Raw genomic sequence first — 27233 nt, 5'->3', positions numbered from 1 at the left:
CAGGTGTCCTGTCCATGCTTCATGCCTCCATTGGGGGAGGCAGATGCAATACTGGGCCCCTTTGCCAGGCCTACCACCAGTCTGTCTACCAGGAGGGTGCTGAGCAGATTCCCACATCTAATGGAAATGAGATGCCTGTCTGCTGTGCTTGTGGGGATCAGCCCATCTGTACCGGATTCCCTTAGATCACCCAGATTGTTCCTGATGCATCCCATTATCCATCCACTCACACATCCAGCATCCAGCCAGCCAGCCATTTATCCACCAGTATATCCACTTGCCTGCATGTCTATCCATCCTCCACTCATCACCCATCCATCTAGTCAGCCAGCCATCATGGATCAGTCTACCCACCCAGCCACCCATGGTCCACCCATCAGCTAACCAGTATCCGTTATCTACTCACAAATCCATATGTTCACCTGTCTACCTACCTAAGCATCACACACACACACACACACACACACACACACACACACGCACACGCACACGCACACGCACACACGCACACACGCACACACGCTCATGCATACGCGCGCGCGTGCGCACACACACACACAGCCAGCCATTATCCATCAGCCCACCTACCAATCCATCTATCCATCTCCCACCAATCCATCATCTGCCCAACAGTTGCTAACAGCCATTGCCTATTAATCTATCCACAGTCTATTAATCTAGCCATCTATTCACCTATATACCTATATATCCATCCATATATACACAATACATACATATAGTCAGATATTACCCATCAGCCCATCCACCAATTCATCTATCCATCAATATACGTACATATTTGTCCACCATCCATCACCCACCCGCCTGGCAATTATCCCTCAATCAGGCTGCCTAGCCCCCTATTTGCCCACATATCCCTGTCAATCACTCACCTGTAATTCATTTGCTTAGCCAGCCTCTCAGTCATTATCCGCCAGGGCATCCACTTACCTACATACCCCAGCCATCACCCATCCATCAATAACCACCCCGCCAGCCAACTCACCATATCCATCCACCTATCCATCTGTCTATATAACCACTGCTACCCACCCCAGCCCCCGCCCACCCTGCTCAAGACACAGCTGCCTTGGGCTCCCATAACCACCTGCCTTGAACCCGAATGAGCACTCGCTTCCCTACATTGTTTTTGTCAGATCTTTCATTGTGGCAAGAGACAAGGAACTAGCACACCTCCCATCTCTCCAGCCACCACCATTCATCCACTCAAACCTTCCTCCTCCTCTGCTCTGTGAGCATGGGGTGTGGGGTTGAATGGTGTCTTGTTACTGGCTCAGCCATTGGTCACTTAGCAGACTGTCTCAGCCTTTCACCCCAGTCAGCAGTTTCCAGCATGGCTCTATTTACTGACTTGACCCTCTTAAAAGTCATCAAAGTGCTTTATAAGATACATTACTTCAAATTCTGTTCCTTTGTTTAAAAAAAAAAAAAAAAGCGGTTATTTCCTCACCTTCGTTTCTGTGGGAAACAGGGCTTTAACAGTTGGGTGAAGGGGTCTTGGTTTATAATGCCACACTTGAGAACAATGAGCTGTCTTTCCTGGTGGGAGAGCTCGGGCACTTCCTTGTGCTCTTTTCTTGTTCTGAGGACACTGAGAGAATCAGATGCTGCCTGGCTCTCCAGGCCTCACAAGCGGTGCCCTGCAGGGTTAGGTAGGATGTGGGAGAGGCTGGGTTTTATAGAGAGAGTAGATTATGTTTGGTCAAAGGGGAGTGTGGGGGAAGTGTGAGGAGTAGGGCTGGGTGGGGCAGCAAAAGCTCAAGGCCTGTTGATTGCCACCTGGGAGCCAGGCCTCAGCGAGCCGAGGTGGTGGTGGGGAGCACTTAGCAGCAGCTTCTTAGCAAGCTCTCTCAGGCATAGTCCTGTCTTCCACACTCTTAATTTCAAGTTATAACTATTGATGTTTGGGTCTTTCTTTGTAGCCCTGAACTCCTGGTCCTCCTGGCTGTACCTCCCAAGTGTTTCAATTGCAAGTGTGAGCCCCCATAAGTGACAAAAATACTACTGCGTTGTTGTTGCTGTTGTTTTAGGCAGTATATAGCTCAGGCTGGTCTCCGACTTGTGGCATTCCACCTGCCTCAGCCACTGGAGTCCCGCCACACTTGCCTTTCAGCTGGCTGCTTTAATCCCCTGTACTCCCTCACCATACTTGTATCTTTCTGGAAACATCTTCATTATTCAATGTCTGCAAGGAAGGTGTGGGTAGGAGAGCAGAATGCCCAGTGGTTTTATTCTCTAAAAGGCTAGGGAAGGTGGAGTATATCTGGTTTTTTGTGTCCCCAGCTTGCTGCCTGAGTCCTACTTGGGCGGGGGGGGGGAGCAGCCCCAGCAGTATGTAAATGAGTGGGTGTAACTGAATCCTTTACATTTATTTGTGGACTCTGAAATTTGAAATTCACATTATTGCACATGACATGCAATAAGATTCTTCTTTTGATTTCCCCACAACTATTCAAAACTGCTAAAGCCTATTTTAGCTTGAAGGTATGTAAAATTATGTGGCAGGCCAATAAACCTGCATAAAAATTAGGTTTCCATTAGGGAGGGGGGCCAGCGCAGAGGTAAACCTGAGGAAGGCTGACCTGCTGGGGCCAGACATGAGGTCTGTACCCCCTTTCTGAGACGCGTGCTGGTTTTGAACAGGGTAGCTAGGAGTAGCAGCACCCCCTTTTGCAAATTTTACCCACTCCTCCCCAAAGTGATGCCAAGGGCTTGGGAAGGGCTAGAGAGCAGAGCCGGGTAGGAAGTGGGCACGGCCCTTCGCCCTCCAAGGGAGGCTGGCTTATCCTGTTCTGGCCAGAGTGGCCTAAGATATCCAGGTCAGCACCAGGGGACAGTGACAAAATGGAAGGGTGATTTAAAAAGCTGATGAGAAGGTACCAGACTGCCCTTGTAAGTTTTGTTTTTTTTTTATAAAAATGAGTTTATTTTTGTAAATTTGATTTCCAATTAAAAGAACTTTTTAAAAAATTCCTTGTTAGTTTTTATTGTCAGTGGACACAGCCTAGAGCCACTTACGAAGAGGGAACCTCAATGGAAGAACTGTAGGAATCAGACAGGCCTGTGGCTATGTCTGTGAGAGATGGTCTTAGTTGATAATTGACACAGGATGACCCAGCCTCCTGGGGGCGGCGCTATTCCCTAGGCAGCTGAGCATGAGCCAGAGAGCAAGCCAAGAAGCTGCCTTCCTCTGTGATTCCTGCTTCAATTCCTGCCCCAGCTTGGGACCTGGAAGAGGGCACCCGATCTCATTAGAGATGGCTGTGAGCCACCATGTGGTTGCTGGGAATTGAAGTGAAGACCCTTGGAAGAGCAGCCAGTGCTTTTAACCTCTGAGCCATCTCTCCAGCCCCAGAAATAGAAATGGAAATAAACCCTTTGTTTCTTAAGTAGCATTTGGTCAGAATGTTTCCCCACAGGAACTAAAAAGCAAACGCTGCCTCATTTGGTCAGCAGAGGGCAAAGGGAGGGCTTTCTGGGCAACAATTACATCGTGTTCAGCTCTTGGCCGTTCTGAGCCCCAGAGGCATCACAATAAACCCAAGCAGGGCATTGTTCCACAGAGAAGCCTGGGACACAGGTGTCAGTGGAGAAAGAGAGAAACAAAGGGAGTGGTCAAAACAGGCTGAAGGTGTGGCTTCCCTTTGAGCAGGTGCTGTACGGCCCAGGCGTGAGTTGAGGGCAGGGAGGGAGCTGGCCAGCAGAACAGACCAGAACTGCAGAAGCGTGTAGTGTTTTGCTAGTGTAAGCACGGGTCAGGGTGGGCTCACAGCTAGCAGCTGAGGAAGGAAGGGAGAGGCTGGGATTATCCAGGGTCTTGCAGTCTTCTAGCACGGAGGAGCTCCTGGTGTGTGGGAATTCCAAGTCACTCATGCTGCCAGGGGGACGGGTGATGGTGGGTCAAGGAAGGGCAAACAGAGCTTGGTTATTATTGCTCGCCCTTGTCCTTTCATCTTCTCCCCCACCTCATACCGACCGGTCCTGTTCACCAGGGCCCTTGCTCTGCTGCCTTTGCTTAGTCTCACCATCTGCAGCTTCCTTCTGTGGCTGCTGCCAAACTTGTGTCTGACAAGTGATAAGTAACTTGGAGAAGTACCTCTGGTGGGCGCGAGCTCTGTGCCAGGTTTGTGGCTTGCGGCTCTCCATGCAGGGGACCCATATGGGTTGCCATGGGGCTGTGAAGCAGAGTGCATCACTCCTGTCCTCCTCTGCGTTCGCAGAAGAAGTGGACAGCAATTTAGCATCAGAGAGGGCACCGCAGCTTTTCTTGACCCTAGGAGCAATGGCTGTGGATAGCTGAGGTGTCATCATTAGGCGCAGGGATGTGGTGGCTAGTCTGTGCTTTCCGGTACCGGTCTGGTATATGATCAGCATTCCCTGTGTGCTCTAGCTGTTAGGAAACAGTGGGCTGTGGTGAATTCAGTAGGTGGTTTTGCACCTGTCAGCCAATGATCCTGTAATGGTTGATGTCATATTGACACCAAGCACAGGTCATGGTTACACTTTTAAGCTGGCTCAGAGCCATCAGAGCCCCAGTCAGTCATAGGAGGCCGTTGAGGCTAGGCCACAAGGGTTCTCTAGTGTATGGCTTTCCCCCACCCCACCCCCCACTTCTCCATGCAGGCAAGCAGGATCCAGTCACTCATTCCTGCAAATATAAATATTTCCTGAGTATGACCATTTCACCCAGTGGTACCCTAGACCCCAAGACTAGCGGAAGAAAGCTCTGTGCTGCTAATGTGTTCTAGAAGACTGAAGGGACAGCAAGGGTCCTGTGACTTTCTGAGGAGTCTTCTACAAGTGCATGGAAGTGTGAGGGTCTATCCAGATGGGCTAGATTTGAGGGAGTATGGAGAAAAGGCAGTGGGTCTGACATCCATGGGGTGGGAGGGTGCAGGCAGAACACCTCTGGTTTGGGAAATCTCAGGGAACACTGGCATGTGACAGACAGTTGGGCGTTCTTATCTGGGCTCAGCTGTGCCCTCCCATAAAGCAAACAGCCAGCTTGGCAAGGCGGGGCAGGACTTTGACATTGGAGAAGTGTGAAGAAGATAGAATTGGGCCTGGCGAAGCGACTCACTGGGGACACTTAGCTAGTGTGTGCAAGGTCCTGGGTTCCATCCCCAGCACCTCCAACAAAAAGTTTAAAGTTGAAATAGGTGTGTGAATGTTTTGGACATGTGTGCATATGTATGTGTGTGTATGCACATGTGTGTCCGTGTGTGTGTGTGTGTGTGTGTGTGTATGTCCGTGTGTTGTGTGTAGGTCGTGTGGTGTGTGTGTGTCCGTTTGTGTGTGTCCGTGTGTGGTCCGTGTGTGTGGTGTGTGTGTGTCTGTGTGTGTGTGTGTCCGTGTGTGTGTGTTTCGTGTTGGTGTGTGTCCATGTGTGTTGTGGTGTGTCTGTGTGTCCGGTGTGTGTGTGTGTGTGTGTCTGTGTGTGTCCGTGTGTGTGTGTGTGTGTGTCCGGGTGTATGCATGTGCATGTACACCACAGTAGTAGTGAAGGATCAGAATGTGGAGAGCGCACATTTCTCTCCAGGCGCATCAGGTCTTCTGTGAGAGTCTGGAAAGGGGGCTGAAGAGATAGCTAAGCCATTAAGAGTGTGCACTGCTCTTGCCCAGGTCTAGGGTCTCACTCCCAGAAACCACATTGGGCGCCCACAACTGCCAGTACCAGATTTAGGGGATCTGATACCTCTTGTGTCTGTGGGCCCCTGCACACAGACACACACACGCACACCACACACACACACACACACACACACGCACACACACACACACGCACACACACACACACACACACACACACATATGTACACAATTTAAAAGAGGCCATGGGTTGGATTCACTCAGGGTTGAGGAGTTAGGGAGAAGGAGATGTTGATGAGGAAAAATAAGTGGGAAGGGCACAGAGTAGAGGGTAGAGCTGCCAGCAGGGGGCCCAGTGGGGTGGAGACTAGTAGGCTTTGGTCCCTGGAGGGGGTGAGCTAGAAAGCAGAGGGGACAAGCACAGCCCTTGACCTTGCATGGTTAGTGGTCATTGGTACTAGCAGCATGGAGCTTGAGTAGGAAACCATGGCCTCTGGAAGTAAGCTCAGGCGTCAGAAGGACTGTCTGCAGGGACACAGGGACTCATGTGGCTCTGGTGACTGTGGTAGGAAGGGTGGGGCAGTAGGTGGAGAGACAAGTGGCTCCAGTGAGGCAGAAGCAAAGGCTGGAAGTCGCTCCAGGAGACCACTTATCACCCCCCTCCCCCCACTCCCCAGCTCCTGACTCAGCAGGCCAAAGACTGAAGATGGCTGCCCTCAAGAGGCTGCAAGTCTTACAGATAGGCATCCTAGGAACATGTGGCAGAAGCAGTGGGGAAACGGGAGGCCATTTGCTGTCTAGTGGTTCCCCCTACTCTCTGAGGCTCACTAAACTTCCTTAGGATCCAGGCTGGACCAGACTGGATCTGTTCTCTGACTATAGAATCAGATCCGTTAGGATCCACGTTTCTCCTCCTCCTCCTCCTCCTCCTCCTCCTCTTCTCTTCTTCTTCTTCTTCTTCTTCTTCTTCTTCTTCTTCTTCTTCTTCTTCTTCTTCTCTCTCTCTCTCTCTCTCTCTCTCTCTCTCTCTCTCTCTCTCTCTCTCTCTCTCTCTCTCTCTCTCCTGGCAGTGCCCTCTCTAGTCACTGCTGGCTCAGTGACTCCTCCTACAGGAAGCCTCCCAGATCATACTTGCCAGAGTGTTTCTGTCCCTCTTAAAAGCCCATGTCCCTGCCCACCCCATATCTGGCTTTCACTCCCAGTTGCTGTTTTCTTCTGGTGACACTGTTTGCAGGTCTAGCCTTCCTTCAGGGGAGTGTCATGATAGGACAGGCTGGAGCTGCAAGGTGGCGCCTAGCCCTGTACTGTCAAGTCGGGCCGCCTTGGAGCTCAGAGACACTATCTGAAAATGAAGACATGGTAGGGTGGGCGCACTCACTGGTGAGGCTCTGACTGCTCTGAAGATTCCCCGTACAAGTTGAACCAGTCCTGAGACCCAGCTCCCTGCCCTTGCATCTTTTCCAAGGACCTCGCCAAACATCTCACACGGTGACTCTCATTTGCTGAATTCAGGGATCATTACAAAACTTTTCTGTGGTATCTTTAAAAAAAAATTGAGAGGTTGAAATAGACCATCAGATTTTCCAGCTTGCAGTAAAAATAGTTCGCATATGGCCATGAAAAGCAAAAATCACACAAGTCCAGCTATGCCAGGACTGGTTTTTCAGCATCAATTAGCAAAAAAAGATTTTTTTTCATACAGCCTTAAAAGGGGATGAATTGTGTATGAGACTTAGTGCTTTACATTAAAAAGAGATTTTTTTTTTTAACTTACTAAGACTATTTACTGAGACAATTGCCTTGCAAACTCTCAATATATGCAAAATGTTCTTTTTTTTCCCAAAGATGTCATTGTGCAATGTGTACTGCAGAGAATCTTTGAAAACATTTTATTTTACAAGAAGTAGTAAAAAAAAAAAAAAAAAGCTTTCACATATTTTGTTACCACTTGAGTTTTTTACCATCGGGCCTCTTGACTTTTTCCAAAATCCCTGTTTATTATGCAGATCTTCCAGAACATGAAGACTATCAAGAGAGCCTTCCAGCTTGTTGATGTCAACAGCACGGGCACAGTGCAGCCTCAAGAGCTGAGACGGATCCTGGAGACACTGTCCCTCAAGATGAGGGATGAGGAGTATGAAATGTGAGTAGAAGGCTGGAGAGGGTGTGGTGACCCTGCAGCCAGGGTCAGCGTCGGACGACAGTGGCAGAGTACCGGGCCCTTCCCTCTCTCTGTAGCCCTCCCCAGGCCATCTTCTTCATTTTAGACATTGCCTCTTGCATTCCTGAGGCTGTGAATTCTCAAAGATGGGACCCAGAGCCTCTTATTTCTTGAGCAGGCTGAGGCGGGCACAGCCATCCGGCTTGCAGATCTGAACACAAGGGTGTTGACTACTCCGTCACCTGTCACGCACTCTTTCCTGCTCGTGTCCCAGTCCTGTATGTTTCCTGTTCATACTGAGTTTGACTCCAGGCCTGGAGCAAAAAGGAGGAGGGGCCAGGGTAGAGATTCGCTGATCTGTTGGCACCCTTTGTGGGATTAAGCATCCTTTTCCTTTGAGGATGTTGTTGCTGGGGGCAGTAGGTTGTGACAAAGGGTGGGGACTAACACAGAACATTCATCTGCTTCCTGACACTTGATGGATGCCAGCACCTGCCCTTGACTCACACTGCACCAAGCATTCATGGGGTTGGGGGGTGGGGTGGGGACTTGGGGTCACGTAGAAGAGGCCAGATGCTTGGCCTCTGCGCTGCACGAGTTTTGAGTGAGAAGTGCTGGAGGAGGGCCCCATGGCACTTTTTTTTCATGAGGTGCCCAGCTGAAAGAATTCATCCTGCCCTTTCCCAACCTCTTCTCTAAACACAGTGGCTGCCCCAGACCTTAGCTCTGAGTTTTGGGGTACCAGCTACCTTCGGTTCACTGGCCCAAAGCTACTCAGTGAGAGCCCTGAAATAAACAGTTCACGTATCCTGAATACCTTCTGCCATCCAGAGTACGCTGCCTTGTCCCCCCCACCCCCCGTTAAGTCATTCTTGTTCTGCTCTCAGTGTGCTTAAAAATTAATATGGAAAAACCTAATATATGATATCAACCTCCACATGTGTGTACATATGTAGATAGATGGTTCAGTGTCATGTGATGGCAGGCACTCTCTGGTGGATCTTGGCTTGTGTCTAGTGGCTCAGGAATGCCTGGACCCTTAGGTTGCTCCCAAAGCTCTGAGCCTATAATGGTTTTGCAGAGGCCAAGAGCATTGCCTTGCTCTGGAGTTCAAGGATGCTATTATGAGGGGTCACTGCGGCTTCTGACATACCTCCTAAAGGCAAGGTCAGAGCTGCAGGCAGCAGAGGGACTTTGGCCAGAGCAAGGAAGCACAGAGGGCATGTGTCTGTAGCTTGGATGGGGCTCACAACCAGAGACTTTAAAAGAATGGATCCTTCCCACTCTTGGACGCGTGTTCTTCTTTCTTCGTCTTTATAACCTACCTCAGAACATAAAAGGCATAATAGATGTTTTAATTTTTACATCCTTTCTGGCTGGGAAAGTGTCCAGAATAAAATCCAAACAAAACAAATTAAATAATTTTGTGCGTGCAATTACAGAGCGGAGGCAGCCCTCTTCTAAAACAGGCCGTCAGAAACAAAGCGGGCTTTTATTTGACAATAAACCTTGTGTTTGGCACTGCAGTCTCCAACCTAGTAAATCTATTAAAAAAAAAAGTTACTGTCTGTTTCCCCATCTCTTAAGTATTGAATAATAAAGAACTCTGCATGTTTTTATTCGAGATTTCTTTAAAGCCTCAGAAACAATGCTGCTTTACACTGTGGCCCGAACACTGTCCCGTAATAGAATTGGTTCCCGTAGGTGCACACAGAAGCTCAAAGGAGCTGGCTCCTGCCAGAGTTTTAGTGCCTAAGTCAACAGAGGCCCCAGAAGACACTGTTGCCTGTGGCTACTTTGGTGTTGATTTTGCCCTTTGCAGTTTGCAGGGTGTACGGCGCATTTTCAGTATTTTAGCCTAGCAGCTTCCTTCTGTTTAGGATCTATACTAGGTACCTGACATGGTAAGAATGGCCCCAGCCCTGAAACACCATGATGTTGCCAAGACTACACTTTCTCTTAAAGAAGTAGTTGTTGAGGGGGTTGGGGAAATAGCTCAGATTGCACCTGCAAGCATGAAGACCTGAGTTTGATGCCCAGTGGGGGTGTAGTGCCATGTGCTTGTAATCCCAGAGGTTTTGAGGCAGAGGCAGGTGGATCTCGGGGGCTCACATGGCAGCCAGCATAGGCTTCTTGGTGAGTTGCAGACTTATGGGAAATTCATTTCAACCAACAAAACAGAACAACAAAAACAGGTGGATTGTCCTCTGGTCTCCATGCACACATGCACTCCCCCCACATTCACAAGCATGTTTGTGCAAACACACACATATGCATGCTCACACGTGTGCACACACATATATGTGAGAATACACATGGTAAATGGGATAGGCACTGAGAAGCCCACCACACCACACAGCATGGGGATGAAGACATGTTGTAATTTGTGTGGCATGCCTGTGCTATGCTTGTATGTGGCAGGTGCTCATCTCACTGGACAGTGTCACAAGTGTGATAATCTGGGATACTGTTACAACTTCTATGCAGTGGCAGTTTGCCTTTCAGCATGTGCAGGACCCACAGCCAGAGATGATCTCACCACCAGGTTCAGCAGCTCTGTCCTGCAACCCAGATAGTGATTTTCCCTTCCAGGGCAATCCATCCCACTCCTATCTCTCTCCAGGCTGCAGTGGTTGAATCTATGTAAGCAAGCAAACCACGGACGGCCAGCCTGCACCAGGATTGCCTGGGAGGTGCTTTGCCAGGTGGCGATGCTAGAAAGGTTCAAGGTCTCACTGGGGTCCTCTATTCTCCCTAAATTTAGCCTGCTGTGAATCCCACTTGTCTGCTGCTTTCTTCAGTCTGTGCAACCACCCCAGCCTTGCCAGCCAGAGTTTGCATGCCTGGGCTAGTGACTTAAGAACAGTGAGAGTGTGTGTGTGTGTGTGTGTGTGTGTGCGTGTGTGTGTTCACATGTGTATGCCTGCATGTATGTGCACATGCACGAGGAAGTCAGAGGTCAGCCATGTTTGTTCCTCAGGAACTGACTTCCATGCTCTTTTAAACAGAACTTCAAGCAGGACCTGAGGCTCACTGGCATGAGTAGCCTGGCTGGCCATTGAGCCCCAAGGACTCAGCTGTCTCCACCTCCCCGTCTCTGCCATTACAATACATACCACCACACCCAGCCTTCTATTTTTAATTTAAACATGGCCTCTGGGGGATCAAACTTACTTCCTTATCTCACACAGCAAACGTTTTACAGACTGTGCCATCTCCCCAGCCCCTGTGAAGGCCTTTTGAGAGCCTGCCTTTCTGTTTAGTGCCAGGTGTCATCTCTAAAGTCTTTTCTCCAGGGCACACTACCATGGCTTCCATCTGTCCTCTGTGTGCGTGCAGCAGGTTTCTGAGCGTAGGATTCCAGGGCCTTAGACCAAGCCAGAGCTCTCCTGTGACAGACCCTGGCAGCTGGGATGCTGCGGTTGTGTGGAGGTCTGTAGTGCCATCACCAAGCTCCCCGGCCTTGCCGGTGGCAGCGTGCTAGCCAGCGGCCTCGCAGGACTTAGAAAGACACTGGCAAGTGCTGCCTCCCAGGTCTCAAGCTTCCGGGATGTTTTCACAGGATCAGGGCTGAGAGGAAAACAGGAGCTGTTTAGGGAGTTCTTGAGTTAACATCTGGCAGCCGTAATCTCTCTGGGTAAGTTTTCCTATTAGGACAACAGGAAGCTCCATCAAAGTGAGAAGAGGGGTACAAGTGGGAACTGAATACATGGCACTCCCCGTTCAATCTGGAAGCCGGAAAACTAACAATAACTTTAAGTATTAATTACTAAATTTTGAGAAAGCATGAAATTAGATAATTATAGAAACCAACACATATGGGGAGAATATAACCAAACATTTAAAAACTGTGAATTTTTTAGAAATGTAGTAACCCAGAAATCATCTAGAAAAGTGTTTATCACACACAGATATGAATAATAGGAAACACATTTTAAAAACCAAAGCGTTCCATTTATCTCAGTGTATTTAAGACAGACAGAGAGGTGTATGTGTGCCGTTTTGAAATTTCTTGTTCTGAACTGCGTGTGGTAGACCCAAGCCTATAACTCCAGCACTTGGAGGCCAAGGGGAGGACATAGAAAATCCAAGGGTATCCTGGGCTATAAATAGCAAGACCCTGTCTCAAAATAAACAGAAAAAAAGTTGTTTTATTATCTGTAAATGCCATAAATGCTTCAAGAACCCTCTTGGCCATTTGCCGTTTGGAGATGGCATCTCTGTGGGCCAAGGTGTTTCGTCTCCTGAGGCGATGGGCTCTTATCAGTTATAAGAATCATTTGCTTGCCAACCCCAATCTTCACACCACTGGGGTTCCTGGTTGCAGAAGCGTGACTCTCACTGGCTCACTCCCCAGATGCCTGTTTCTATACTTCTCACAGGAAAGTAGCATTGCTTCTGCTGTCTGGTGAGGAGGTGTCCTCCTGGGTCCTGGGACCCAGTGTCCTCCCTCTTCAAACCAAGGAAGGGAAACAAAACCCATAGGAAGCATGTCTGGGACATTTCCAAGAAAGGGCCTGCTTGTTCCATCCCATTTTCTCTGTGTACCCTTCTGTGAGCTGATTAAGTATTCTCCCTCCAGTGTCTGCCTCTTTGGTTTGTATGCATATATGTGCATGTGTGCATTTGGAGACCAAAGGCCAGCCTTGGATGTTGCCCTCAGGAGTTGCCCACTTTTTGTTTACTTGTGTGTGTGTGTGTATGTGAGAGAGAGAGAGAGAGAGAGAGAGAGAGAGAGAGAGAGAGAGAGAGAGAGAGAAGAGAAGAGAAGAGGAGAGGAAGAGAGGGAGAGAGAGGGGAGAGAGAGAGAGGGAGGGAGAGAGAGAGGGAGAGAGAGGAGAGAGAGAGAGAGGAGAGGAGAGAGAGGAAAGAGAGAGAGGGACGGAGAGAGGGAGAGAGAGGGAGGGAGAGAGGGAGAGAGGAGAGAGAGAGAGAGAGAGAGAGAGAGAGAGAGAGAGGAGAGAGAGAGAGACGGGGCCTCTCATGATCAGGAAGTCCTCAAGGAGGATAAACTGGCTGGCCAAAGGAGTCTGCCTGCTTCCGTCTCCCCATTATGGGGATTCCAGACACATGTCCACGCTGCTCTGGTCCCTGACGTTCTATGGATGGCGCTCTGGTCCTCGCTTTGGCACAGCAAGCGCTTTACCGACTAAGCCATCTCCCCAGCCTCAGCTCTCTGCATTTAAGAGCCCCAACAGCAGTGTCTCCCACAGTCTTCTTAGAAAGACCTTATCATCCATGCCGGCCCAGTACAAAGCAGCCCTTGTTGTAAGCCATGCTCTCAGCTCTGCCTCACTCCAGTGAGCGTCTGTGTTTCAGGTTCTTGAAGCAGTACAGCATTGACGGCACCACCAGGGTGGACTACAACACTTTCCTGAAGAATTTCAGCATTATAAATGACTCGAACTTTAAAACTCTACTGTCAAATTCAGGTAAAGACTTCCTATTCATGTTGCTAAGGATTTTAACATGTTTTTCTTTCTGCTGTGGGTCTCCCCTAAGGCAAAATATCCCAGTATGAAAAATGTATACACAACAGAGGTACCCATGATATCATTATTTACAAGCATAATATGAGAGCTGAAGGAAAGAAAGGGGCTGAAGTGGACAGTAGTTAAAGGCATATACTGCTCTTACAAAGAAGCAGAATTTTTTGTTCCCAGAAATCATGTCTGGGGCCTCACATCCAATTTAACTCCAGTTCCAGGACACCCAACACTCTTCTCTGGCTTCTGTGGGCACCTGCACTCACATGGGCACCTGCACACACACAAGGACCCCACATTCCTCCCACCCCACAGACACACCCCCACAAAGACACACACCTAGCCACACACGCAGACCCATACAGCAACACGTACACTTGAGAACTAGGAACTCCACAAAATGCGTACGTATGGAGCCAGCACACAACTGGGACCTGGAATGTGTCACCCCCCCCCCCCCCCGCCACCCCAGCCCAAACTCACAGACTGTCCTTACATGAGGTCCTCTGGGTGTCATTTGTCCTTCTTCCTGCTGCTTCTGAATGTCAAAGAGTTTAGATAATGAAGCCTTTACCATAAATGGGGAAGGAGCCAATGTAAGAGCAGAGGAGCTTGCATCTGTATTAGATGCTGAAAGTGGTCCTCTGCATGTGGATGCACGTCCTCATGGAGAAAGCTTTCCCGCCTACCCACAGCCTTCGTCTCAGCCTCAGTAACATGGTGTCTGGAGCTGTCCAGCTGCTGGTGCTTCTGAACAGGGCTGTGGCCCATTTCTTTGAGGGGGAGAATGTTTGAAACACATACCTGGACACTCAGGTTAGTTGGACTTTCTCCTCAGTCCCCTAACTTGGGGTCACCCCCACCTACACTGGGTTATTTAACACTTTTCCTCATTGTCTGGTTTTTGTCTTAATGCTGCTCAGCAAATCTCCTCAGGGCCCATCTGAGGTGCACAGTGCCGCCTTCCCAGCAAGACAAAAACACCACTGTTCACAGGCTCCGGCTGGTTCCAGGACCCTGTTCTTTGGACAAAGCCAGGCACTCTACTGGCTTTGTCACCTCTTTTTGTCCACCTTCTCATGCACTGGGTGGAAATAAGGCATTGCAAGGGGTTTCTGGTAAAGATTAGCTCACAGGCTATTTTACAAATAATTTACTGTCATTTGGGATCATCACAGGAGAAAAATTACAGAGACACTCAAGGAAGCGATGGCTCTATCTTAGCCAGACGTAATGACGGAGGGTGACATGTTTCTCTTTCAGAAGGCCACCGTGGCCTGTGTCTGAAGCCCAAGGCCATCTTACTCACCCCCTTAGTGAGGGTTGGCTTTTTTCCAGCTGCCTATAGAACTTTGTACCCTGAGTTTCAGCATGGTCTGTCCCTTGTGTCCTGGCTGTTACAGGCTTGGGAACTGCCACTGGAGGGAAAACCTCCTGAGAACCCCTTAGCCCCCTCTCTGGTGTGGCATCCTAACCTACCACTCACGGAAGACATTCTCAAGGGCCTAAGAAACGAAGCATGATCAACACCCCTGTTTGCGTCTGCTTCAGATGTTTACTTTTGTGGTTAAGAACGACTGCACATAATTCCTTTTCCAAGACAATTTTCACCTACTCTTTGACAGTTTTATGCAGATGCACAATTCATTCCCATCATCTCCACCCCATCGCCCTCTTTCATCCGCCTCCCATTCCTCCTAGAACCCTTCTCCCCACTCCCACCTGTGTGCACATCTGTTTTAAATGTGTCGCTTATTACTATTTTTAAATAGACCATTTAGTTTAGTAAGGGTTGTTAGCACGGGTCCCGCCTAATTCTTTGTACTCGGCACTGTCTCTGCTCTGAACTTCCACTGTGAATGGTGTCTGATGGGGTGGAATTTGCTAGAATATGCTCACTTGTTGATGAACCAAGCAGTTCACAAACTCAGTGTTGTTCTGAGTTCCAGCAGTTGTTGCCTTTGGTTTTTCTGAATACAGGACAACAGTTTCTATTAATTTTGCCTACATCGGCATCATGGCTGCCTTGCATGTCAAAAGCACCATCTATCTGGGCACGTGAAGCCGTCACATGGGGCCGAGGGACAGTTTCTGCTTGCTGTTTTTGGGGGATCTTAGACCGCTTAATGTTTGGGCTTCTGGGTAGTTTTAGTGGAACACTTCCCTAGCATGGAAAGGACTTGGGTTCCATCCTCAGTCTTCTCAAATGAAAAAACAAATACTGAAGAAAAAATAATAGGAAACCGGAGAGAGAGGGTCTCAAAAGATGGACCTCACAGGCAGGCCTTCCCAGACAGGCCTCTAGCCTCACTGTCTTCTTCAGCTCACAGGAACCTGCATTTTGTTTAAATAGAGGATGTGTGAGCTGTCCTGGCTCTGTGGTGTGTGTGTTTGTGTGTGTGTGTGTGTGTGTGTGTGTGTGTGTGTGTGTGTGTGTGTGTGTCCTAGGACCTCACAGTAGAGAAGCAGTTAAAGTACCAGAGAGCCTGCTGGGAACCCAGGGCTACCTCTGCCAGGTCAGAGCCTGGCCCAGGCTGTTCTGAGACCCCATGAGACCCAGCTGGAAAGACTGTCTTTGTGTCTCTCATGTAGCTCAGAGGAACCCAGGGAAGGGTCTTCCTTTTCCCTTCCCTCCCTTGGAGATGAGGAGTGGGATTCCAGATGCCTGGCAGCCTGTTAGCTGTCGCTAAACTAAGCGTGCCTCATTTGGCTGCGGCTTATTTGCAGACATTTTAGGAAATAAATCTGGGGAGCCATTTGTGTCTCTGAAAGAGAAGATGGCTACACTTGAGACACACTTGATCCTCTTCTGCTGTGAGCACACAGGCTGATTGAACGAAGGCCAAATGTGTAAAACCAGAAAGCCCCATCCCCTGATCCTGGGTCTCGCATCCTTCCGTTCTCAGCACTCTTCTCAATCAGAGCCTCCCAGATATTTTTTCCTGGTGCATAAGTAGGTAGATGATAGATGGACAAAAAGACATACAAAATAAGTGAGAAATGAAAATTAAATTATGTTAATTTCCCTTATAATCATGAAAGAATATATTGCAAGAAAACTGTTGCATTTGTATCACAGACACATCTTTCTTGTTCCTTACAATTTATATATTTTATATGTCTGTTTTGCTGATATGTACACTTGTGTACTTGCATTTCTGGTGCCTGAGAGCTCAGATGAGAGCATCACATCCCTTGGAACTGGACTTATGGATGGTTGTAAGGTGCCACATGGGTGCTGAGAATTGAACCTGGTCCTCTGCAAAATCAACAAGTGCTCCTAATGGCTGATCCATCTCTCCAGCCCTGGTCTTTGTTTTTGATGCTTGTGTGCTATTGCATGGCCTCAGCAACTTCCATTTGTGATGCTTCCCCCTGTTAACCCATCTGGGAGGGTTGCCACTGTTTTTCTCTGGCGCTGTAGAAAGCATCCTCACATGCATGCCTTTGCTGGGTAGCTCACTGCTCCACAGACAGCAAGCAGCAGAATTGCTCAGGGTGTTCACACATGGAGTGCTTTTGTGCCAAGTGAGAGATGCTTCCTGCCACTGTCCACTATGTGTGTGTGTGTGCATACGTACATATCTCTCTGTGTGTATATGTGTGTGGTATACACTATGTGCATGTATATGTGCAGGAATACTCTCCTGCACATATCCTGAGCAATATCCAGGTTTCTACCTCTATTGTCTCTGTCTTGGTTGCAGGAACACCCACTGAAGTGGGGCCACCACTTCAGCCCCTGATACCTGTCCATCACCCTGAAACCCCAGCAGTGGGTTACAGGTGTGTAGAGCCATGCCTGGCTTGGGGTTTGAACTCAGGTCCTCATGTGTGAACTTTACCACTGAGCACCTCAGCCTCCTTGTTTGCGGTCTTCTTCTTCTTCTTAGCCCTCACCATGATAAGTAGCTTATCCTTGTCTGTTTCAAGTAGAGTGTTTGAATTTATCGGTGATTTTGAACACTTATTAATACCTTTACTATACTTTTCAGTTCTTTGTATGACCAGCCCCATCTCTAACCTCACTATTCATTTGGATAATTGCATTCATCTGCTCAGGCTGCCCATATATTCAGAGCCCTCCTGCCTGCCCCAGCCTGCTGAGCACCGGGATCACAGATCCACGGCCACACAGAAGCTTCCCCCTCCTGTGTGTGTGTGTAGCAGTTTTCTCCGCTCACATTCCTTCCACTGTTCTTCGCAGTGAGCCTGCCTGTCGCTGAATGGTTTCTGGCTTTCATGTGTCCTTGACGTGCCTCAGTGAAGCTCACGCCATACAGAATGGTCCTAGCTTCCATCCACTGTGCAGACAGTTGCCGTTCCATCACACTTAGCCCACAGGTCAGGGCCTATCCTGCCACACAGTAACACATAGATGATGACCTTTGTCTTTTTTTTTTTTTCTCACTCATCAGTTTATTTCAGTGTAATGAATCCAACGAGCCACTCTTTTCTCCATTCGGTCGTCTTAATTTTTTTTTTTTTTTCCCAAGCAGGTGTGATGGTCAGAGGCAAATGGCATAGAAACGGCCTTTACAGTGAGTAAACCAAAGTGATCTTGTCTTAATAGAACCTGCAAGGGAGAATCAACAAGTCAAAAACACCAAGCGGGAGCAGCCGCTCAACGCCGTGCCTTCTGAAGACGTCTGGAAAAACTACTCCTTAGACGACCTGGAAAAGGCCTTTTGCCAAGAGGTGAGAGCCAAAGTGTGACCAGAGACGACCACAGAAACCATTTTTGTCTGGGTGTTAGTCTGAAACTTTGTTTTGCTCCCACCTGAACCCCTCAAACTGCCGGAACCTCTCCTGCTGATCCAGTGATTGTGCTCACAGTGGCCAGGTTAATTCTGAGTGTGCATGGGGTGTGTCTGTGGAGCTGTGGAAGTGGAGATGTGTGTGGAGGGGTAAAAGTTTGTGGTGTGAATGTGAAAATATGTACGTATGGTATGTAAATGTGGGGGTTATAGGTGTGGGGATGTAGATATGGGGTATAAGCATGGGAGTGTGAAGTGTGAGGGTGCAGAGCTGTGAGGTAGGAATGTGGGGGTATGGGGTACGAATGTGGGGGTTACAGGTTTAGGGTGTGCTGTAGATGTGGAGATGTACGTTTAGGGTGTGAATGTGAGGGAGGGGTGGTATAGATGTGGGGGTGTATGTTTGGGGTATGAATGTAAGTGTGTGTGGGTTTGGGTGTGAGCATGGCGTATATAGGTGTCAGATATGGATGTGGAAGGAGTGCATATGTGGGGTATGTGTCTGTACATGTGTATGTGTCTGTGCACAAGACCGTGATTATGCATGCAGAGGCCAGAGGGGACGCTGCTGTCTTCCTCTCCTGCTCTCCGTTTTTTGAGGCATGTTTGTCACTGAACTGAAGCTCTCCTTTTTGGCTAGACTGGCTGACAGGTGAGAGCTCAGGATCCGCCTGTCCCTAGCTGCCAGCACTGTGGTTACAGGCATATACAGCCATGCTCGGCTATAACATGGCTACTGGGGATTTGAACTCAGGTTCTCCTCCTCTTCTTTTCTTCTTCATCATCATCTTCTTCTTCTCCTCCTCCTCTTCCTCCTCCTCCTCCTTCTTGCTTTTTTTTTTTTTTTTTTTCCAAATCAGAGTTTCTCTTGTAGTCCAGGCTGTCCTGGACTCATTGAGATCCACCTGTCTCTGCCTCCCAAATGCTGGGATTAAAGGCATGTGCCACCTTTCCCAGCAAGGAACTCAGATCCTCTTATAGTCTTAGCAAGCACTTTTACCCATGGAGTCATCCCCCAGCTTGAGAAGTTAGTTTTAAGTGTATCCCCTGTGTTACTTGCAGGCTAAAACAAACAAACAAACAAACAAAAAAACGAATGGTACAACTTGGTTGGATGACATTACTTGACTAATTGAAGAGGCCTCTTCTGCCCTTGGCTGGGGTTGTAAACAAACAACAAAGGACAGTCAGAGTGGGTTAGGAAGGCGATTGCCTTTTTGTTTGTTTTATTTTGGTTTTTGTTTTCGAGGCAGGGTCTCTCTGCGTAACAGCCTTGGCAACCAGCCAAGCTATGCCTCGAGTTCAGCCTATTGTTCTGGTTTCATTTCTGCTGCTGTGAGAAAAATACCCTGATGGGAAGCAATCTGGGGAGAAAGTTGGATTTCAGCTCACAGTTTCAGTCCATCACTGTGGGGAAGTCAGGGCGGGACCTTCATGCAGATCGTCAGGTCCACGTCAGCAGCCAAGAGCAGAGAGCAATGCAGGCGTGATGCGTGCTCCCTTGTGTCCAGTTCATTCTCAGCACTCATACACAGCTCACGACCCCTCACCTAGGGAATGGTGCAGCTCACAGTGGGCTGAGTCTTCCTGCCTGAATTAAGACTTTCTCCCATAGAGACAGTCTCTCGTTGAGTGATTATAGATAGTGTCAAATTGACACTTAAAACTAACCATCACTCATACAGTACAAGGTATTTCAGTGATGCACCACAGGGGAAGTGGTGGATCGTTAGTGGTGATATTATCATTGAGATTATTTGTTTGACAGGTGTTTTGGGAAGAAAAGCGCGTAACCTATTAGCCCCTCACCAAAACCAGTTTCTACACATAGCAATTACTGTAAACCTAGAATGAACAATTGTGAATAAAAGTGGGTTTTGTAGTACTGGGTATCAGACCATGCTGAACAAGACCTCTACCACCAAGCTGAAGCCTCCACCTCAGCCAAAGGGAAAAATTGAAAGTTTGAAATCAAAGTATCTTTTGAGTATGAAATAAAACGTAAAGACCACAAGGAAGAAGATGAAGTTTGATAGCATGAAAATGAAAAGTATTTTTATACAGTAAAACTTTGTATGAATATGAGATCAGCCTGGCAAAATATGACATAAATGATAGATAAATAATAACTGTTTTTAAAAAAATGATTTTTATTTGTGTGTGTGTGTGTGTGTGTGTGTGTGTGTGTGTGTGTGTGTGTGTATGCACGCACCTGTGTGGGGATACCCAAGAAGGCCAGAAGAAGGTGCTAGATTCCTGGAACTGAAGTTATAGGTAACTGTGAGCTGCTCAATGTGGGAACTGAACTCACATCCTCTGCAAGAGTACATTCAGTCATCCAAACCTAACCACTGAGCCATTGTTCCAGCTTTAATAACTGTTTCCAATATATACAGAACTTTGTGAGTTATTGATATGGACTTTTTAGTTAAAAAAAAAAAAGTGAGGAAACACTGACAAAGCCAGTACTGGTGAAAGGGCCTGAGTAAGGAACATATCTACTGATAAATTAGCAAAATTCGTTTTCCCTTCTTAGTGAATGACCTTATGACCTTATTGTATTCATAAAAAAATGACCTTCACAAAATACACAGCCCTCCAAAAAAGTGTATGAGCTGTTCTGGAATGCACATGCAGGAAACAGGAAGTCACTCACTCACTGTCCCCCACCCAGAGCAACCCAACCTGCATTTGGTGACCACCAATCAAGTTCTTTCTTGTTCAGTGTAGAAAGACTGCTGGGATGCTAAGGCAGAGAGGTCTGAGTTCTGGGTCAACCTGGGCTACACAGAAAGGCCATGTCTCAAAAGAAAAAAAAAAAGAAAAAACCCACTCTCCTTTAAAAGTATATACTTTTATCCAGGCCTGGTGACCCATGCCTGTAATCCCAGCACTTAGGCTAATCTTGATGTCATGTGACGTCAAGGCTTACTTTATTCCTAGTAAAAATCAAAGGCATTTAAATTAAAAGTGCACTTTTTTGTTCCTTTGTTTTTGTTTTTTGTTTTTGTTTTTTTCGACACAGGGTTTCTCCATGTAGACTTGGCTGTCCTAGACTCACTCTGCAGACCAGGCTGGCCCTGAACTCTCAGAGATCCATCTGCCTCTGCCTCCCTAAGTGCACTGGAATTAATAATTCAGTTCCCACATGACAGGCACTGGTTGTATGTGGATCTTTAGGTGAGAATGCCAAGGCAGGAGGGAGGGACACAATTTGCCTTGAAGTCCCAACACTTTGTTTCTGGGGTCCCGGCTGTCACCACCCGCTTCAGTTTTGTCAATCACATGTGACAGGAAGATGCCCCAGAACTATGTATGTCTGTTTCCCACACGACATATTAAGTCCCTGAAGGGACATTAACACGATGAGAGGGTTGAAGAGAACCAGGCAGAGCTGAAGAGGTGGTGACGTTTTTGAAGGGGCTGGCTCGCTGCCGTGGAACTTGGTGACAAGTGACAAGTGACTGACACTTACTGTGTTTCTTCTGCCCAGCCCCCACCCCACAGATTTTGCTATGTAGTGTTCTTGGAGTTGGTAATATTTAGATTCTGTGCAGTTATGGTAATCCCTCAGATGTCTGGTCTTTGTTTTATACTCAAACATATTTGGTGGCCACAAGCGAAGTGTTTGGTGTGTTGTGTCTTCTCTCCCTCTATTTTTGATTTGTATTTTTGCTTGGCTGGACTTCACTGTCTGCTCTGCTTCCCTTATGCCCACACCTCGGGGACTGTGTGCCTTGTGTGGTTAGACCTGAGCAGCAGTCCATCGGCGTGTGACTACACTATTTTCCTTTTTCCGTCATGGGGTGAATTTCTTCCTATCGCCTCCTGGCACCTGCCTCTGTTGTAAAGAATCCGAGATCATCCTGATGCCCCAAATATATTCTTATGTTGACCCTTGAAATGTAAAAGCCAGGCTGAACTATGCCCTAACTCGGGACATTTTGAGGACGCTTCTTGGAACATGGGCGTTCGTCTTTAGACGTTCGGCTTCAGAACATCTGTCTGTGGATATCCTGGATCATGACACAAAACCACACACACATTTTGTTCGCCCTCTTCCCCTCCCCTCCCTCCTTCAGTACTGTCCCAAGTTGTCCTTGTATTGGGTCATCTTTGCCCTGGTGGCCATCATGTTACCTGATCCAGGACACATTAACCTTTTCGTCTTGTTGTTTCTCTGCTCTGGGGTTCTTTCAAGTCCCCCTTAGTGCTCGTCCGACTCCTATCTTTTCACCTACTTTTTTTGTTTATGATTTTATTACCTCCTGTAATACTGTCATCTTTATTGCCATGACCTCAGCTCTCCCAGACCCCTCCTCTCTTTTGCAATTTGAACATTTCAGGACACCCTTTTAACAAATCCCTCGTTTTGTCTGGTTCATTTTTATGGCATCACAAAAGATGCTCATTTATTGATATCCCTTGCACGCGGAGGTCCTTTGTCTCTTGCTTGCTGGGTCCCCTGTTCTGCCCACTCATTAGTGTGTTGGCACAGTTGTGAAACCCTTTGCTTTTGCCCTGTTTGTGCTTAGGATATGCTCCACCCATGTTAAAATGCAGCTGTATTAGCACCTTACTGATGTAGAGGGGTTTTTTGTTGTCATCTTTCGCTGCACCGTGTCTGTGTCCTCTCCCACTGCATGCTGTCATCACTTCCCCTACATAGTGTCTGTGTCACCTCTCCCTGCAGTGTCTGTCATCACCACCTCCTGCAATGTCTGCACCATTTCCCTTCACATTATCTGTTTTCACCTCCCCCTGCAATACTGGGCCACCTTTCCCTACTCAGTGTCTGTGATCACCTTCCCCCTCCCCCACAGTATCTTTCATCACCTCCCCCTGCACAGTGTCCGTCATCACCTCCTCATGCAATGTCTGCATCACCTCCCCTGCAATGTCTGTCGCCTCCCCTAAACATTGTCCATCATCACTTCCCCATACACACTGTCTGTCACACCTCCCCCTGCAACGCCGTGTCACCACCCCTGCACAGTGTCTGTCATCACCTTCCCTGCACAGCGTCTATCATCATCTCATGTAATGTCTACTTCACTTCCCCTTGTGTAGGGCCTCTCATCACCTCCCCCCTGTAATGTCTGCACCACCTCCCATGCACAGTGTCTGTCATTATTTCATCTCTCCTGAAACGTGTCTGTGTCGCCTCCCCCCAGACAGTGTCTGTCCTCATCTCCCCTACATAATGTCTTTGTCATCTTCCCCTGCACACTGTCATCACCCCCCCTCACAAGTGTCTGTCCTCCAAACACTCTGGGGGGGGGGTCTCATAGTCTCCTGTGGTGGCATTTGGGTTGTGTCACTAGGTCCCACCATGAATGGGTATTTGCATAGCTTGTGGCACACAGTGTTGTGTCTCCTAGGGATGCCATCTAGGCATAGAGTCTCTGTCTCAGCTGATGCTCTACAAAAAGATTCTGGTAAAACCAAAGCATCACCCTGTTGCCCATGATCATTTGCTCGCCCACCATAAGCATATGGAGTTCTGTTCCATGGGCCACCCTCCACCTGACGCAGTTGGACCTGTTCATGTTTGCCCGTCTGGTGCAGTCTCCACTGGGATTTTGAGGGTTATTAGTCTTTTTTTTTTTTTTACTAAGGCATGGAGCATCATTTTATATTTTGAAATTTTTGTGTAGAACATTTTCCCCCTGGTAAAACACATCCACTTTTAGATACACTGAGTAACACATGTCAAATTTGTGCTGTATTCTGAGTCACCGTTAGTGAACAAAACTAGCGCAAGGTCTGCTGTCTTGAAGGCCTCTAGCCCTGGTAGAGGAGAGGGTGAGAGACAAGCACACTCCATTGTAAACACAGCATTGCATGCTGAGACAGAGAAGGGCAGATGCTGAGGAGGGGCCCTAGGGTCCCCTTGAGATGCATGTGGGGAGGCGATTTTAGAGCAGGCTATAACTCGTGCTAGGCCGTCACTGAGGTCATGCCACCTAAAAGAACAGCACAGGTGTGCACTGGTTCTTAAGAAAGTGTTTCAACGTGTTGCTAAGTGAGGAGAGCATCTGTCCAGCCGAGGAGTGTGGTATGACTCACCATTTGTAAAACTATCTTTGAAATGATGACCGCACCGAGAGCTTTTGGAGACATCCCGCACCCCTGCTCCCTTTGGGTATGTACTTGGCTGAACCATTTGTGGTTTTCTTATCAAAGCCTTACAGTTTTTAATAAGCAGTGAAGTTTATGGATGGGTTCCATTAGCCAGGTGTGGTGGCATAGGGCTTTCCTCCTCAGTCTCTGGAGGCAGAGGCAGTCAGGTCTCTGAGTTCGAGGATAACTCAGTTTACAGAGTGGGTTCTGGACCAGCCAGAGCTGTATAGTGAGTTAGATCCAGTTTCAAAAAAAAAAAAAAAAAAAAAAAGAGAGAGAGAGAAAATATTTTATTAGCCCAGTAAGTACATGAAAACTGCACAGGGCTCTCCCTGGTTTGGGGAGAACTTTCCTGAGGCAGAGGCACAGACAGGTTCCCTCCCATGGGAGAAGTGAGTGAACTTAGTTGAAGTTTGTGTTAATTAAGCTTAGGCCCTTTCTAAGAGACTTGGATCGCTAAATATTTTTAGAATTTAAGATTTTTACCACCACCACCCCCCCCGCCACCGTGTGTGTATGTGTGTGTGTGTGTGTGTGTGTGTGTGTGTGTGTGTGTGTGTGTGTGTGTGTAAGTTAGAGGACGGCTTTTGGGAGCTGGTTCTCTTCTCTGACTTATTGATTGAAGGACAGTCACCATGTTACATATTTCAGATTCTGACTTATTGATTGAAGGACAGTCACCATGTTACGTATTTCAGATTCTCTGGCCCATGAATTACAGGTGCAGGCCACAGAGCTGCCTCTTTCTGTGGGTGTCAAGCATTGCACCCTGCCCAGGGGGTCTTTGTGCAGCAAGAGGCACCATCCTGGCCCTCTAATCATCCCCAGTATTGAAAGATCTCCAGGTCTGCTGTGCCCACTCAGGGTCATCTCCAAACCTACTTCTCATTCCTTGGGTGGAATGGAGACCCCTGCCCATGTGCACCTATGTTGCAGACACCTTTAAGGAAAGCTACCTTTTAACACCAAGCTGGCAGCTGTTAGTCTATTTTCCATCTTTTCTCAGTCAGCGGGAAAAACTGAATTCAGACCAACTGAGATGGTTGAAAATATAGCTATCAGCCAATAATAAATAGCAGTGTTCTATAAGTGATAACCAGCACCCATAGTGGTTTTATGAGTCATGAAAAACAGCTTTGAACCAACTTCACTGTGTCTTTAGAGTCCCAGGAGAGAGCTGGTTCACTCTTTTGTAATCACCCCCTTTTAAAAACCATGATTTACGAGGTGTCCAGTGCCTATTATGTTTATGTAATCCTTATATTAATCAATTTCCATGCCACAAAAACAACTTCTGTTTTTAATAAAATGCTCCCAGCTTGTGAGCCTGATGGTGTGACTTAATCAGAAGTGTGTGGCGTGGGCTCACGGTAGGGAATGCTGGGAGCATATTAAGATGCACCACAGTGGCAGTGGAGTTGCAGAGTATTTTTAGCACTGCAGTCAGAGGTAACGCTGCCATCCTTGCTGTCCCTCCCTGAGAAACTTGTCATCTGTGAGCAGGGTGTTGTTTGTAGTGAGTTCATCAATTAAACATTTGAGGCTCAGTACATGCCACAGTAACCTTTTTGATCAGTTTTCGGAGACGGAAATGCAAGGAGGTTCTGGTTTAACAGAAACAAAAAATAAAAAATGGCATGGTCGGACGGCCCCAGGGTGTTGACTCAACTGAACGCAAAACTTGAATTTTAATTCCTTGCAGCTTTCGAAGTCGTATGAAAAGATTGAAAAAGCCCTGAGTGCAGGAGACCCCTCCAAAGGTGGCTATGTCTCTCTGAATTACCTGAAGGTTGTCCTTGACACCTTCGTATACCGGCTACCGAGGAAGATTTTTATCCAGCTAATGAAAAGGTAAGAATCCGATCGTTTCTTGACAGTTTTTTCACCAGACATCGGCTGGGACAACACATAAGAGCCTCATTTATATTTTATTCCGTGCTTTAAACTTGGTGCCACTGAGATTTCCCCCACATATGCAAAGGCAAAGAGAAAAGCCCCGACACATCCACTCTCATGCTCACTCCCCAGCTTTGAGAGCCATCAGGTGCAGGCTGGTCGCTGCCGCCTTTGTGCTTTCTCCTCATTTGCCTCAACCCCAGTGTCTGCAAAAGTAAACATCAAGCCTCATATTTCCTCGGGTGCCTCCAAGCGAGGCAAAAACTATAACGCCAAGACAGACAGTGTTCATACCAAACAGACCCGTCAGTATTATTAACAAACAGACACCCAGGGTTCAGTGCGGCTGCTCGGCTTGTGTTCACTTGTTCAGGGTCTGAGAGTCAGAATTGAAATCAGTTCTGCACACTGCCATCTGTGGCTCCCCTCACGTCTCAGTTACTACGGTTGTGATAACACACTACGACCAAAAGCAACTTGGGCAGGAAAGGGTTTGTCTTCGTCTTGAACTTCCAGGTCACACTTGATCACCGAGGGAAACCAAGGCAGGAGCTTGGGGGCAGAAACTGAGGCCATGGTCCTCATGGCTTGCTCAGCCTGCAGCCTACAGGGTGACACCCACTGCCCACAGTGAGCTGAGCCCTCTTACATTAATCAAGAAAATGCCCCCACAAGCTTGCCCACAGGGCAGTCTGGTAGGGGAATTTTCTCAAAAGTTCTTTCTCCCAAAATGACTCTAGCTCATGTTAAATTTACCTAAAGCCAGCCTGCACATCTTGATTTCTTGCTAATCTGCATCCTTCCTTCCCACCTGTTCCTTTTACACAACGCTAGATTAAATGTTCCTCCGAGTTTCTTATGACCTGGATTTGATTGTTATAACCCACAGTACAATTTCCTATAGTCCCCTGTGTCCCCTGAACTGGCACCTCCAAGGACCCATGGATATGGTTTTATTTTTCTGCTTTAGGCAAGATTTATTCCCCAGACTGGTGAGATGTGTGGGCCACTTGTCTGTCTGTTCATGTTAGCTGTCACTGTCAATCAGGCCTAAATCCCATAGTTCCCTAGAGACCACGAGGTGGTAATATTCTGTTTGCTCTCTTACCATGTCACGGTGCTTCTGCGACAAGAGTGTGCCCCCCTCCATGGTTATCAGAAAGGCAGGCACTGGGGTGACAGCTCGGGTAGATCACTTGT

General features: G+C 47.8%; 1 protein-coding gene across 1 annotated transcript in view; it reads left to right on the top strand.

Annotated features, from left to right (window-relative positions):
- Efcab6 (EF-hand calcium binding domain 6) overlaps positions 1–27233 on the top strand; it is a 164244-nt gene that overhangs the window by 45088 nt on the left and 91923 nt on the right. Inside the window, exons 6-9 of the mRNA XM_051159414.1 lie at positions 7617–7753; positions 13091–13203; positions 17831–17955; positions 25840–25988. Of these exons, the coding sequence (XP_051015371.1) occupies positions 7617–7753; positions 13091–13203; positions 17831–17955; positions 25840–25988 (524 nt within the window). The remainder of the gene's footprint in view (positions 1–7616; positions 7754–13090; positions 13204–17830; positions 17956–25839; positions 25989–27233) is intronic.

The sequence above is a fragment of the Acomys russatus genome, chromosome 17, assembly GCF_903995435.1.
Source record: "Acomys russatus chromosome 17, mAcoRus1.1, whole genome shotgun sequence".
Taxonomy (NCBI): Eukaryota; Metazoa; Chordata; class Mammalia; order Rodentia; family Muridae; genus Acomys; species Acomys russatus.
The sequence above is the reverse complement of the archived record's forward strand: the minus strand, read 5'-3'. Positions and strand labels throughout refer to the sequence as shown.